At 41.6% G+C, this 13451-nt stretch overlaps 3 protein-coding genes across 5 annotated transcripts; 1 reads left to right on the top strand and 2 right to left on the bottom strand.

Annotated features, from left to right (window-relative positions):
- Positions 1-230: 230 nt before the first annotated feature.
- On the bottom strand, positions 231-4922 carry LOC135789573 (sodium/bile acid cotransporter 5-like). 3 transcript variants are annotated; one of them, XM_065299483.1, is made up of 7 exons: positions 4443-4922; positions 2943-3111; positions 2345-2748; positions 1850-2287; positions 1522-1799; positions 1346-1422; positions 1014-1232 (listed from the first exon to the last, which is right to left on the bottom strand). In XM_065299483.1, the coding sequence occupies exons 1-6, from the start codon at positions 4467-4469 to the stop codon at positions 1365-1367; spliced, it is 1374 nt and encodes a 457-aa protein (XP_065155555.1). In that variant the 5' UTR covers positions 4470-4922; the 3' UTR covers positions 1014-1232; positions 1346-1364. The 3 variants fall into 3 exon arrangements, with proteins under 3 accessions (XP_065155554.1, XP_065155555.1, XP_065155556.1); XM_065299482.1 differs by lacking the exon at positions 1346-1422 and having other exon boundaries at positions 231-1157; positions 4443-4921; XM_065299484.1 differs by lacking the exon at positions 1346-1422.
- mRpL16 (mitochondrial ribosomal protein L16) lies at positions 3058-6884 on the top strand. Its single transcript, XM_065299487.1, has 5 exons — positions 3058-3195; positions 3603-3733; positions 5874-6031; positions 6086-6151; positions 6241-6884. Exons 3-5 carry the CDS (start codon positions 6001-6003, stop codon positions 6855-6857), a joined length of 714 nt encoding a protein of 237 aa, XP_065155559.1. The 5' UTR covers positions 3058-3195; positions 3603-3733; positions 5874-6000; the 3' UTR covers positions 6858-6884.
- LOC135789570 (uncharacterized) lies at positions 6396-13106 on the bottom strand. The gene is made up of 5 exons (XM_065299470.1): positions 12797-13106; positions 12527-12737; positions 10914-12470; positions 7900-10856; positions 6396-7836 (listed from the first exon to the last, which is right to left on the bottom strand). The coding sequence occupies exons 1-5, from the start codon at positions 13081-13083 to the stop codon at positions 6879-6881; spliced, it is 5970 nt and encodes a 1989-aa protein (XP_065155542.1). The 5' UTR covers positions 13084-13106; the 3' UTR covers positions 6396-6878.
- Positions 13107-13451: the final 345 nt, after the last annotated feature.

Raw genomic sequence — 13451 nt, 5'->3', positions numbered from 1 at the left:
ACACAAAACACGGTGCGTTCGTGTAGACTGTAAATAATTGTTTAGCTGCACATCACAACGAAATTTTTGCGAATTTGATTATTCTGTCTGCCAATTGTTACGTTCTGTGTTCAATTGTCCAACGCGCAGTCGCAGTGCTTCCTCAATGTCGAATGTCATATGTCAAGCACGCTGTATTTGTTTCATTTACCTGGTTTCCTGTTTGAGCGGGGCGAACGCAAACAAACATGTATTATTAACAAACATTATTTATTAATAAATTTATGCATTCCGAGAGAAGAAGAGAACAACGCCTCGACAAGCCCGAGGCGACAATTATTTTAGTGAACGACGAAAACTTGTTTGGACTCCCCGACTCTAAGAATGTTTCATATATATATATATACAATGTGTTCGTGTGTTTTGCTGTTTTTTTTTTAAACTTCTTCTAGGAACAATCTCCACAAAATAGATTCGTTTAATATCCGCTTAGTAATAGGGTTAGTTTTTAGAGTTTTTACTTGTGTTTGTTAAATCTTTTGTTTTCTTTTTGGAAGAACATTTTGAAAAGTTTGTACAACGAACGAACGATGAGAATGTAAAACACTGATCACTTTTCTTTGTAATACTTTGTATCGACTACGATACGAGTATGGTTACGATGTTGTCAACTGTCAGAAATTTGACAGTTGACAACACGTATTGGACAAACAGTCTAAAATGACTAAACTTTTGTACATTTTAGTTCTTTTTTTTTTTGTTGGAATCACGTCGATAATTTAGAATATTTAACAACTCGCTATCAACATTTTTGGTAAACAACGAAAACAAAAACAAAACAGGAATATTCAACAAGTACGGAGAAGTACATTCAAGAGAAGTTACATGAATCTACATGTAGATGGCGCTCACTTACAAACCTCTGTTCTGTGTTTCTGTAAATGTAAATGCGAAACTAAATATTGCACTGTAGATCCATAGTAGTAAAATAGTTATCGTCCAGCTTGAGCTTGGCGTGCTGATGATGGTTGTGGTGTTGCTGTTGTTGGTTGGTCTTTGGTCCGGTGAGGTTGAAGTTATTGTCGTTGTCCGCCGCCAGCAGCTCCGTGGTTGGTGAGTGAGGCGGCGATGCGTCCATCATCAGTTGTCGACCGAGCCACGCTTCTTTGTCGTCGCACCTGCAAACAAGCCAATCAGCCGCGCGCACACGCCATCACATATGCTCATCATCTGGTAACAAAGTATACTGACTCCTACAAAACAAAAATAAAACATCAAATCAAATAAAACAGGTTAGGCTAAAGAAAATTATAAATATCTAGGCTAGTTAAGCGCATACAAAAGCGAATTATAAGAAAAAAATTACCTATAAATTAATAATAAAGCTATCGCTCGTTTACGTGAGCGAATTTCGATAGAGAGAGAGCTTCGTCGTGTAATAATCTGACAAAAAAAGGTAAAAGCAAAATAAAGAGTTATTAGTTCGTTTGACAGCCAGGGTTAAATTAGCTTCCACCGTTTGAGATAGGCAACCACACTCACTCTTTCTGTTGTATCCGCCGCCGCGCCATTTGGTACAAATAGACAGCGAGCAGCGGAAATGGCGTCATCACAGCAACCGCCACTGGCACCACTACAGTCAGATCACCGGCGGGTTGCAGTAACGTCGTCTTGAGCAATCCTATCGCAATACCAGTGTTCTGGATGCCAGTCTCAACTGCAATCGCCAACACGTCGGGGTGCTCGCGTCCACAGAGCTTCGCAATAGAAAAAGCCAGGATGTATCCGCTCCATGGTAAACACATACCGGCAAGTACAATCTGAAACAATCTATTGTGCATGTTTTTCATGTGCATGTAGGGTTGCCTACCTTCCATGAAAACAGTTTAAAGATGTACGCTTGCGTGATCATTGCAAACACAATGATAAACGCGAGCAGGGCGCCGGATAAACCTTTCAAGATCCGCACGAGGAACTGCGACAAGCGCGGCAGGAAGCGCTGGATCAGATATCCGACGAATAAAGGTATGATTAGACACATTGAGAAATGCATGATACGTGTATATGGCACCGACATGTTGCCATCGTGATAAATCACTCTACCGAGTGTGAAAATCCAAAATGGCATCGACGCGAACGCCGCCAGCGTGCTCATCGTCGTCAGCGTTATGGACAAATCAAGATTTCCGCCGAGAATTAACGTCCACATGTTGGAAGCACCGCCACTCGGTACAATTCCAGAGAAGAACAACCCCAACTGCATTGGGACATTATCAGGAAAGATTAGCCTTCCAAGCATGAAACTTATCTACAAAATCATATTCATAGTAAGTTATACTGAGTAAAACTTTTTGGTAAAAGTTACCAGAGGCATGCAGATGACCTGAATGCCAAAACCTAAAATTGGCACCACAGGCCGACGCATATTCTCCTTCAGCGCTCCCCAATTGAACGCAGCGCCAAAGTTCACATACATCAATGTGATCAGACCAATGACGGACACATGGAAGACAATGTCCAGCGTAGACATTTTACGAATGACGATAAAGTTTAGGTTTTCGGTCGCTTCCGGCTCGGCATCGTGCTTGCGCCGAATTTGGACGGACACATTCGTCTGACCAATGAACACGCCGTAGACGTTGAATGACTCCGGGTAGTATTGCGTGTCTTTCTCTTTTTTTAACCATACTTCGGTGTTTTTCACTTCTATCACGTCGGGATTATTACTGTGCACGATAATCGTGTGTTCGGAATACGCTTTTTCGGGTCCTGCAATAATTAATCATATAAAATGGTTATAACTAGTTATAAACTAAATTCAAATTTATGACGTTTTGAATTTGACACATGCTGTCAAAAAGTTTCCGGCGGTGATTGAGGTTAAGTGCTCATTTACGCGCAAATTAAACGCGTTAGTCGTGTCGCAGGTGAGTAATTAAGTGCCCCGCAGGGGTTGTATTTACCTTGAATATCACAGGTGACGTTCGCGCTGGTGTACATCACGATGGTGCTGTTTTGCGGCGTGCAGGAGATTTGCCATTCGCTTGCGGTGGCATTGGTAGACGCTGCGGATGCGACGCATGTCACAGCAACGCCGAAGCAGATGAGCAGGAAATTTCGCGATGAAAGCATCTAGAACAAGACGAGCACAAATTCGATGTCACAACATGACACAACAGAAATTTATTGAGGGTGTAAAACGATAATAATTTCAAGGTAAGCATGGTAACGATGAGACAACAAAATGGCCGGCGATGACAAGTAACTATTAACCGCAAATTATGTTTTGTTATTACTACTATCATGTTATTGCAGTAATATCAATCATTTTTCACTTGATTCGTCTGTTTATTCTGTGGTTTCCCGCGTGTAGTGTGTACACAACTCAATTATCTTATCGCGGATAATTCCAGACACTTAAGCGCACGTAAAACTGTGCAAACAAGGCCGAAAAACTTTAAAACATTGCAAACAAGACGAATTAAAAAGAGATTTACACATAAATCAAATCAAAGCCGGTATATTACTAGATTTTTATAATTTAAAAGATTACGGTGTTGATTTGCAAATATTGTAACACCCTGTATGTTGTTTACGTCCGTTTACGGTCTATTGTTTTCCAGGGACGAGTTCAAGGTCTCCCGGGAGCGCTCGCGCGTCGTAATAGAGCTCCGCAGCGATTTAAATTCAACATGCAAGTTATGCAATTCCAAATTGAAACGCTGGCGACGCAGCGAGGGTGAATACCTAGAATGTAAGTTGATGGGGTTTGGGAAATGGTCGGGAAGCGTGCTAAAAGCCTGTCAGGTAGCAGGAATCGCATTTTCAAAATCACGCGAATCACGAATTGTTCGGCATTGCGTGATTTCCACCTCGCAAAAGATAAATTTAAGACGCGAAGAAAGAGGAATTCATTTAACTGAGATCTGACGTAAGACGTGGAACGCCATAATATGCTGATGCGAAAACCACTCCAGCGGGGCATCCCTGTCTCGTCTTATCTTGTCTGACGCTTGCAACAAGTGTGCACATTCTTAAATTCGCTGCCTCCCCATCCGCGCGGATGCGAATAGAGATTTGAAGAGCTGCGAATGTGTGGAGTGGAGAAAGATGGAAGCGCGTATGTGTGTGTAGGGGTGTTTATGTGTGACCCAGAATCCCAAATCACCCAGATTTTAATCTATACGCCGCCTCCAAGCGCGCACACACACGGATGCAAGCGAATGGGGCCAGCAGATACCCGCGTTGCCATGGGGGCATGTGGTTGGAGAACAACCGCGCGCATCGCGTTTCTGGGGGGCAGGTAAATGTCATGCGGTCTCGTGCCCTTTTTAGAAATAGACCAAGTCGGAATGAATTATTTATAACAACAACATGCTTCATTACAAAAAAAAAGATACAAATGCATAAACAAAACTGAAAGTAAGCATTGATTAATATTTAATATTTAACACATTGTTTACCTTGAAGTTTATTGTTGTGTGGCACATATTTAAACTGGTATGATTAGTGTTTGGAATGCCTCACGATTTTTTGCAACATTCGGAAGTGTGCGCGCTGTTTTTACACATTTTACACACGTCACGCATTTCAAACACTACCGATGCATGCATCTGCACTTGCACGCCACAGTGACACACTGATGTGTATGACTAATTCGAACTTGATTGAGAATTATGAGTTGGGAATTGATGGTGTTGCTTGCATAACAATTTGATTCCTGTGGTCACGTTGTACACGCGCGCCGCAGCAGATCTAACGGGACTTTCTTGTTGGTCTCTTCGTGTGTTGAATGTGTGTCTACCCTGAGGCGGCAGCGTACGAGCCGGTTGTCTCGTGCTCGACTGAACTGACCCGTGCAGCTGTGCGATGTGCTGCGTGCGACGTAAGCCGGCGAGTTTCTCCTGCTGGCTGCGCGCTTGCAAAAGCTGGAAGCGCGTACTAGCGGTTTCATTGGTGCCACATTAGAGAGCACATTGCATGATGGTGGGAGGCGCCGACGGCGGCAACTCTATTTACCAGGATACCAGTCACAAATGCATGCTTTGCATGACTTGGCAAAAATAAAACAGAAATAAAATTTAAAAAAAGGATAAAAGTGTATTTGGTTGCATACTTTGTGTGGTAGTCATGGTTAGAGAAAACTAATGCAACTTCATTTTATGATACCATGGTAACCATATATAAATCATCAATTTTTTTATTTTTATCATGTTTTGGACGGTATTTGTTGTGGTTAAATGCGAGAGAATGTTTGGTGCAAAAAGCGTACTGATAACAGCCTGTATTATTCCTGCTCCTGCCGCAGGTTCACGTGCGATGCGTCCGCTTCGTCCGCGTGCGATTATTGATTATGCCACGCGCGCGCTCTGTTTTGCTCTTCGCACCGCGGAATGAAATTTGTTTTTCTTCGCTCTCGCTGCCACAAAGTCCGCCTGCGACTCACGCGCTTCCCCTCAGGCTCCACCGCGTACAGGATAATAAATTCGAGCTGGTTTTTCTTTCCTGCGTAATATTCAATTTGCGCCTACCGAGGTCGCTTGAGTAAACACATTAAGAACGTGAATTTCTTCAACAATTGCAATATACAAGTTACCGTCAACTGATATTATGAAAAATAGATGAAATCACAAATTATCTAGCACTTTTTGTGTGTTTCTCTGCGGAGTAATATAGATTACTATTATTTAGGAGGAAATAAATTAGTGTAAATGTACGAGGAGTGCGAATTTATTAATATAATATTGATTCTTATTAATAAGGAGGAATAGATAAATCAAGTTTTATATTATCTTCTAGAATTTGTGAAGAATTGACATCTTGCTCAAGGCTACTAAAATAACAAATTTTCTGTGTTGTTATTTTAAAAATTTAATCTGAAAGTTTGTTTACAGTTTATTGCTTCGTGATGTTCTGGTTGCCTAGGTTATAACACCGCCTGCTTCTTTATTACTTCACGAAAGTATAAAGTAACCTCAAACATTTCACATTTGTTAAAGTTAAAGTTAAATAATAGTAATAATGAATTTACAAAGATTTTTACGGTTTACACGTAAGTTTAAATTAATGCACGATGCCGTTCTTTTATTAAGTGCTTTTATTTTAGATGTCCCTGTAAGGACTTCACAAATATGTGGAATGAAAAACTTTGAGCCACCAAAAGCCTATGATCGTAAGAAATTATTTACATTTATACAATTAATTCAACACAATGCACAAATATCATAAATATCAATATAATCTTATTCTTTTCTGCAATAGATATCACAATTCCTGACAAACCAAAGCTCAAATTCATGGATAAAGTTCCTGTCTATCAAGCAATGGTGAGACCACCAAAGATGCAAAAGAAACTCAAACTGATGATGGGGCCTGAGACAGTCCACAATGAGCTTCTACACAAACAGTATGGTATCATTGCTTTAGGCGGCGGCCGCCTTAAATTCGGACATTTGGAAATGGCGCGTTTGACAATCGGCAGAAAAATGGATGTTAACCGGATGTTCGCCATTTGGCGAGTGGACGCACCATGGCAACCTGTGACCAAAAAAGGGCAAGGCCAACGAATGGGCGGTGGTAAGGGCGCGATTGACCACTATGTAACTCCCATCAAGGCAGGTCGCGTGATACTTGAAGTAGCCGGCAAGTGTGAATATGCTGAAGTCAAGAAAGTTTTGGAAGAAGTCGCGGCCAAGCTGCCTTTTAAAGCAATGGCCGTCTCCCAAGAGCTCCTCGATGAAAAGGCGGCACATGAGAAATGGGAAGAGGAAAACAACGCGAATTATTATTCAATTAAGTATGTTATACAGAATAATCTAGGTGGATGTCAAGCAAAACTAAGGCCCAACGACCTGAAGTACTTCGGGAAATATATTTAAGTCAATAGAAGAAAAGTAAAATTATAATGCACATTCATTCAGTATTTGCGCCGTGGCAGGAAACCATTTTAGTAGATATACCCAATCGTGATTCGAAATTACAAATAGTTGGACGGGAGTTAACGCTTTATAGGTTGTTTCAAATTGTTTACCATGCAGAGCCTGAGCCTCACCAAAACTGGCACCCCAGTTCAGCGTTTCGTACTCTGAAGTCTTAAGAGTCGTGTCGATTGACAGCACTGTACCTTCAGCGATGAAATACATCCGTTTCCGTTTATCCCCCCGCTCGGCAATGGTAAACCCAGGCATAATAAACTCGTACCTCATGTATCTGATCATCTGCCGCAGAAAATCGCGATGTGCAAATTTAAACACCCGGTGTTTATAGAGCAAGTCTGCAGCTATGAAGGTCATGTGTGCTTCGAGGATGTAGTTTGGTGAGTTCAGAATCAACGACGGGAATTGCTCACCTCCGTGCTTGTAATATAAATGCATCAAGTAGTACCAGCACTGATTGACTATCGGTTTTGACACGTCTTCATGCTGGCAGTACGCTTTGAAGGTGATTACAGCTCGACGAAATTCCATGTCCGTGTAGTAGATCATCACAGCGAGCTTCGTGAAACCAGAGTTGATCAATACGTAGAGAATGTTTGTTAGGAAAACGGCGACGGTGATGTAGAATAATTTGCTAAAGTTTTCAACCCCTGGCGGGTCTATGCCTGCGGTGGTGAAAATATTTGCTACTTGGAGATAATTAGCGGCTATCTCCGGGGGTGACAGAGATTCTCCTTTTAAGAAGAATATTGTGGTGCAGATTAGGAAGCAAAGGGCATTCAAGCAGAACAGAAGCATGTAACTCAGGAATGAGAGACGCATGTGATTGGGAAGGTAGCGCGTGCGCATATACGTTGAGTAATAGACGAACATGTTCATAATACGGAGACTCTTGTTGGCAAGCAGGTAGCCTATATATTCACTGAAAACCAAACAGAATTAATTTTTAAGCGATTTAATTCCATATAAGCTAATGTAGACTTACTCCTTGATATATTTTGAAAAGAGATAAAACGGAATCAAAGTAAGGACGTCCCAGTAAAACTTCCAAGACTTCAGATACGCTTTGGTCAACTCCTGCACTCTGGCAAGTATCAACCCACTTTCCTCGTCTCTCACACCAATGTGACAAATCATATACATGTCTATAAGAAAATAAATGTCCACAATCATCCAGAAGTACGTTGATGTGCCCTCGCTACTGATGACAACCATGCTGATCAAAGCCACGATGCTCACTAATGGCGCCAAGTGCATTTCCGTAAAGTATCGAAAGAAAACAATGAACCTATTTCTATCATCAAATGTATACATGAACCAATTGCGCAGCGAGCACCTGGCGAATACGTTGATCTTCTCGCCGGTGTAGGACGACTTGGCAGGTTTCATCATTGACTCGATGTATTCACAATTCGTGAGGTGTGCGCATTTCATCTCGCGCTTAACATTCCGGAATATTTTCGTTATTTTTATGAATATGCTAGTGTCGATGACTAGTAAATCAGCATGCACCTTTGCGGTGACGGTAATCATGCTGCGATTGATGCCCTTTTGTTTAAAGCAGCCGAACATTCCGCCCGGTCCTAGAATGGCTACGGCTTCATCCGCGACGGATACTTCTACGAAGCCTTTCTTGACAATGAAGATGTTTCGGTTGATATCATTACAGCGAAGTATCGTCGCGTTGATGATGTAGTACTGTTCGGTGATGAATGGGGCTATGAATCGGTGTAGTTCACTGCCTTCCATTTCCAAGATTTTTGTTTGGTAGAGCGTTGGAGCGAACATTGCCAATTGGATCGCTTCCTGAATATGCGGATAGAAAGGTTCGAGTATATCCTTTGCTTCATCCGTGCGCGTCTTCTTGAACATATATTTATAGTGTTCTATTAGTTCGTCGATCAAAACTTTCGGGATTTGCATTTTGGACGCGAGGGTGTAGTAGCGCCTACGTCGTTCTTGGAAATTGACAAGATACTTGGTGCTAAATACATTGTGCCCGATAATTGATGCCTGATACCATATCCTTACCATACAGATAAATACTCCCAGGAAGCAGAAAAGTATATAGTCGTGCAATGTGAAGTACATTGATGAACGCGTCACATGCGAACTGATCACTTCGTAGTTAGTGCGAGAGTAGAGAAGATTCTGGTCGTGCCAATAGGAATAATTGGCATCCAGATGCAGCCAGCTATCGGTGGGGCAATTCCAGTACCAGTCATCGTCGATATCGCAGGTTTTCACCAACGCGAAGGCAGCCAAATGAGCAAGGATGATAATAATAAGTATGGTGTTCGTGCAGATCAAGATGGCGTTGTGGTATTCGATGAGGATCGTTTTTCGCAAGAAATTCAACAGGAAGAAAGGTCGATAGAGTTTCAGTGGTTGAAGGATCAGGCATATCATGATGTTCAATGAACTCTTGCTGCGGTCACGGAAGAGTTCAAAGACGTGCATGCGTTCATACGGCAACATGCTGATCAAGTCTATACTAAAACTATGCCGGAAGTAGTAGTTGAAAGTTGACTTGAGATTTGTAACACGGATTCCGGTTGGAGTAAAATAATGCACGTGTGCTCTCACGTACAAGTCCAGAATGTCGAATATCAGCACCACAACTTTTAGCACTTTGAACGGGTTGCTTACGCGAATGTATCGATGCAAAGATGTATACAACATAATCATTTCCATGAAGATGAGTAAACCGCGGAAGACTTCGTAATACAGATACAATCCGTGTGGGTCGAATGTCCGCATGAATGTGGAGTATATCCTGTTCCTTATACTGCCCCGGTTTAACCTTTGCCATTTTAAGTGTTTATTGTCATCTTTGCCAGCGTTTTCTTTGTAATCAAATATGGAGACTTGCGAAGATTTCTCGTGGGGTTCCGGATAGTACAACAACGGTAAGTGCACGATTCGCATGATCAAATTCTGATGAGAGGTGAGATTATCTTGAATTGCACCTAGTAGGATATCACCATCAACGGGGATAGCTTTCACACAACTCATAAAGTTATGATATTGTATGGCTAAGATCTTGACGGTTGTGTAGGTTTCGGCGTAGAGAAAGCTGTTTACTGCTTGAAAAAATCCAATGACAGGGAACATGTCGTACTGGGTATAGAAGAACTCCCTATTCTTTTCTTCATCTTCCGGTGTGAAGGATTGTACTTTACACCAGCCGTCTAGTATAATGTATAGAACTGGTACACTGGTGTCAGGTCTTTGCAGTACATGATTCACTGGTATGACGTAGAACTTGCAATAGGAGCAGACCAATTCCAGGAAGGCGTCGCTCATCGTAGAAAACGCTTGTGTTTTGCGCAGGGCTACCATCATGTATTCGTGTGTGACTTTATGCCGGACAAACTTGGATTGGTGACTCATCAGGCTGGCGATGTCGTTGAAAGACATGCAACTGGCGAAGAACCACTGCAAGGAGAAATACTCGTTCACTTTGGCGCGAAAACGACGCAGCTCAGGACGATCTTGAAAGACTGTGTTGAAGAAACTCAGATTGTACATGTACAAAAAGCGCGGATAGTTTTCCAGAGCAATGGTGCCGCACCATTGGCTCAGTGTCAAATTGATGAGGTAGAAACCGCATACGCAAATCAGGAACTGTCCGACCTGTTCGATAACATTCGTGGCTTGAAAGTGATGTATTTTCATCTGGAGGTAAATGGAAGATGTGTAGATAAAAGAGATGACAAAATCCGTGGTTTCAATGTCCCGACCAAAATTTGCGCGTGTTTGTTTCTTAATTGTTTCTAGCCAACCGTCTGCTTCGCAAATACCATTGAAACACGTCCATAAGTAGACGAAGCATGCACACAACAGGATGATCAAACAGTGAATGACAATATCTCTGGTGACTTTCCACGTGCGAGGCGAGACATTTAATAGGTGTTCATATGCAGTGAAAAATTCCACAACCTGACAAACATCAAAATGGTCATAATGATAATAATTAACCCCATTGCCACATGTTACCTTAATAAGCTTCATATACTTTGGCAATCTACACAACCCAATGTAATAGGGTGATGCTCCCATTAATGTAGCAAAATAATCATAAGGAATTGATGAAAACACGTCGATAAGAAACCGCAACTGTTTGCATTTGTACACGAGAATATCCATTGGCTTAGAAATGAACACATTGTGTACCCGCACCGCCGTAATCGCTTGAAAGTAGATGTCCAGCAAGTATAACATGTCAAAGAGCGTCAGTAATGCAAACACGTCCTTTGTGATCCGTCCCTCAAAGATAATCACATGGAACGTGAGCACGAAGTGCACCACAGCGCCCAGTGTACAAAATAAGTCCAGAAACTTCCGGAAACTTGACTCTTGCTCCATGACGAAGCTACATTTCCCGCGAACGCAAATCGAGTGCACTTTTAATTCGTAATAAGAACTGAGCACTATGAGACTCATGTATTTCGAGCAATAGTACTTTGTGAGTGGTTCCGGAGCCAGTGCTTTCGGGTATTTAGCTGTGTGACGCTTGTTCAGTTTGCGCCAACGGTATTTGATCCAATAAATATGTGATATAGGTTGATCCAAACGGCGCACACGTAGATACTTCTTGCGACAGTACTCAATTCGCTCATTGATAATCCGCTGCATGGTGGAGTTTAAATTTGAATCCCTAGCGAGCAGATTTTTCAGATCACAATGACGTAAAACGTGTGCTACACACGTAGTGCTGCATCTGATGTCAGCCGAACACATGTAAGGCAAAAGGCAACTTATCTCGCCCAGAATTGTGCCAGGACTAAAGGATAACACTGGCGAATCGCGGTTTTCAATCGACATTATTTCAACAATCCCCGATTGCAAATATATCAGCTTGGCTTTGATTTTGTCTTTGATGAACATGAGTTGTCCGGGAATGTAGATCTCAGTTTGGAACAGACGGCTGAGTTCCTTCTTATAGGTCTCATTCAGTGGGCTGAAGATCATCGAGTGCCGTATGGCGTCGAAGTATAGATCCATTGCGATTTCTGTTCGGAGTTCAGATGGAAACAGGCGGACGATGTCGGGAATTTCCACATACCCGCCACGCGTTGCCCAAATCGTGCGATAGTAGGTGTTGATTGCGTCCTGCAGAGGTTGGTCGAAGCGAAGTAGTTTGGTGAATGTGCCTACTTTGAGCAGGCGCCATTCATAGAAGTGCTTAAAGCGCATCAATTGCACGTAGACGGCGATGAGGTGAGAGTTGAGGTATACAATATGGCAGATGTAACTAATCATCAGCGCGACAGCGGCCACCTCCATCTCTGACAATGAGTAGTATGGCATAGGGGTGAGTATATCGCCGTAATTAAAACCACCAGCAAACAGGAAGCATACAATGGGTGTTTCGTAAGTGATGTTTTGACGTGTCAGGACATTGAAGCGGTCTGCCCACGTGGGCCCATTGTGGGAGTAATAAAATATTGTATAGTGGAGTGAACTCAACATCATGATAAAGAGGATTGACATCATTCCGTGAATGATTAGCACTATTGTTCTTGGATTACGTGCTAAATCATTGTAAAAACTCTGAAATCATTATTAATTACTATTATATTACCTAAAATCAGGTCTGGACATCTTACATGATACATTGAGTATAATCTAATCACTCGCGGCAGTTTCAACGCGAAGGCATAATAATACCCAATGCGGTAGTCTATCGGGTGATTCCAATCGAAACGATTGATCAGAAAGCAATACGATGCAACCGGCAGCAATGTAATGCAATCTACTATCAAGAGAAATATTGGTTCAGGCGGATAAACTTTCCGAATGCGATGTTCTTCTAAAATTCTACAAAAAATGTTACAAGTTAAAATATAATCAGATAGGCTGGTAAAGTGAGAGTGAACCTGTGTAAAATAGCCAATATTGTTCTTGCCAAAAACACTAATTCCAATATAGTGACGATGTGAAATAAAACTTCATCGTAGAATTTCCCATACGGCTGGTAGGTGATTATGAAGATTGCAATAATAATGGAACTGTACACTATCAGTGCAAAAATATAGGTTGAGAAGCGGTAAAAGGGTATATAGATGATGTCTTTCCATGTCAAACCAAAGCTCACCGAATAATCACTGACAATAATTTCGTCGAAGACAATATCATTTCTTGACACAGACTTTTTCTCGCCCATTTTATCGTGCGCTTTACTGTCTACGATTTATTTCACAATTAGAAATTATTATACGAGAATATCAATAGTTACTTATGTTTTTGTTTCAAAGATCGATTGATCTAGGTATTTATTTATATTGTGCAAGTGAAAATATTTAAAACACTACATTTTCTAGCAATAACTTTTTTTAAAGATGAAGTTGCGATAGTTTGTTAGTACAAAAGAAGTACTTTAGTCCTAAGACTACAAAACCATATAAAATACTCTCTTCATTTTACTAAGAATAAAGTAGGTAGATCTACAAACTTTTCATCAGAAAGTTTTAGTAAACACTGTGCTTGGCGTCAACGCCATTTTGCACATTCAAAATAATATGATGCATCATA

This window comes from Atheta coriaria, unplaced genomic scaffold (assembly GCF_025399875.1).
Source record: "Atheta coriaria isolate IRGN ID8LTWV9N9 unplaced genomic scaffold, Caltech_Dcor_3.1 hic_scaffold_3_pilon, whole genome shotgun sequence".
NCBI classification, from domain to species: Eukaryota; Metazoa; Arthropoda; class Insecta; order Coleoptera; family Staphylinidae; genus Dalotia; species Dalotia coriaria.
Note: the sequence above shows the minus strand (reverse complement) of the source record. Positions and strands in the feature narration are given on the sequence as shown.

Excerpts from the sequence above, each read along its gene's own strand:
- LOC135789573 (XM_065299482.1), bottom strand. The coding sequence starts at position 4,469 with ATGTGCCACACAACAATAAACTTCAAG. Across the intron at positions 2,749-2,942 it reads CGTCACCTGTGATATTCAAG|GACCCGAAAAAGCGTATTCC; the intron begins GTAAATACAACC and ends TAATTATTGCAG. Across the intron at positions 2,288-2,344 it reads AGGTCATCTGCATGCCTCTG|ATAAGTTTCATGCTTGGAAG; the intron begins GTAACTTTTACC and ends ATGATTTTGTAG.
- mRpL16 (XM_065299487.1), top strand. The coding sequence starts at position 6,001 with ATGAATTTACAAAGATTTTTACGGTTTACAC. Across the intron at positions 6,032-6,085 it reads AAGATTTTTACGGTTTACAC|ATGTCCCTGTAAGGACTTCA; the intron begins GTAAGTTTAAAT and ends CTTTTATTTTAG. Across the intron at positions 6,152-6,240 it reads GCCACCAAAAGCCTATGATC|ATATCACAATTCCTGACAAA; the intron begins GTAAGAAATTAT and ends TTTCTGCAATAG.
- LOC135789570 (XM_065299470.1), bottom strand. The coding sequence starts at position 13,083 with ATGGGCGAGAAAAAGTCTGTGTCAAGAAATGATATTGTCTTCGACGAA. Across the intron at positions 10,857-10,913 it reads AGTATATGAAGCTTATTAAG|GTTGTGGAATTTTTCACTGC; the intron begins GTAACATGTGGC and ends GATGTTTGTCAG. Across the intron at positions 7,837-7,899 it reads TTTTCAAAATATATCAAGGA|TGAATATATAGGCTACCTGC; the intron begins GTAAGTCTACAT and ends TTTGGTTTTCAG.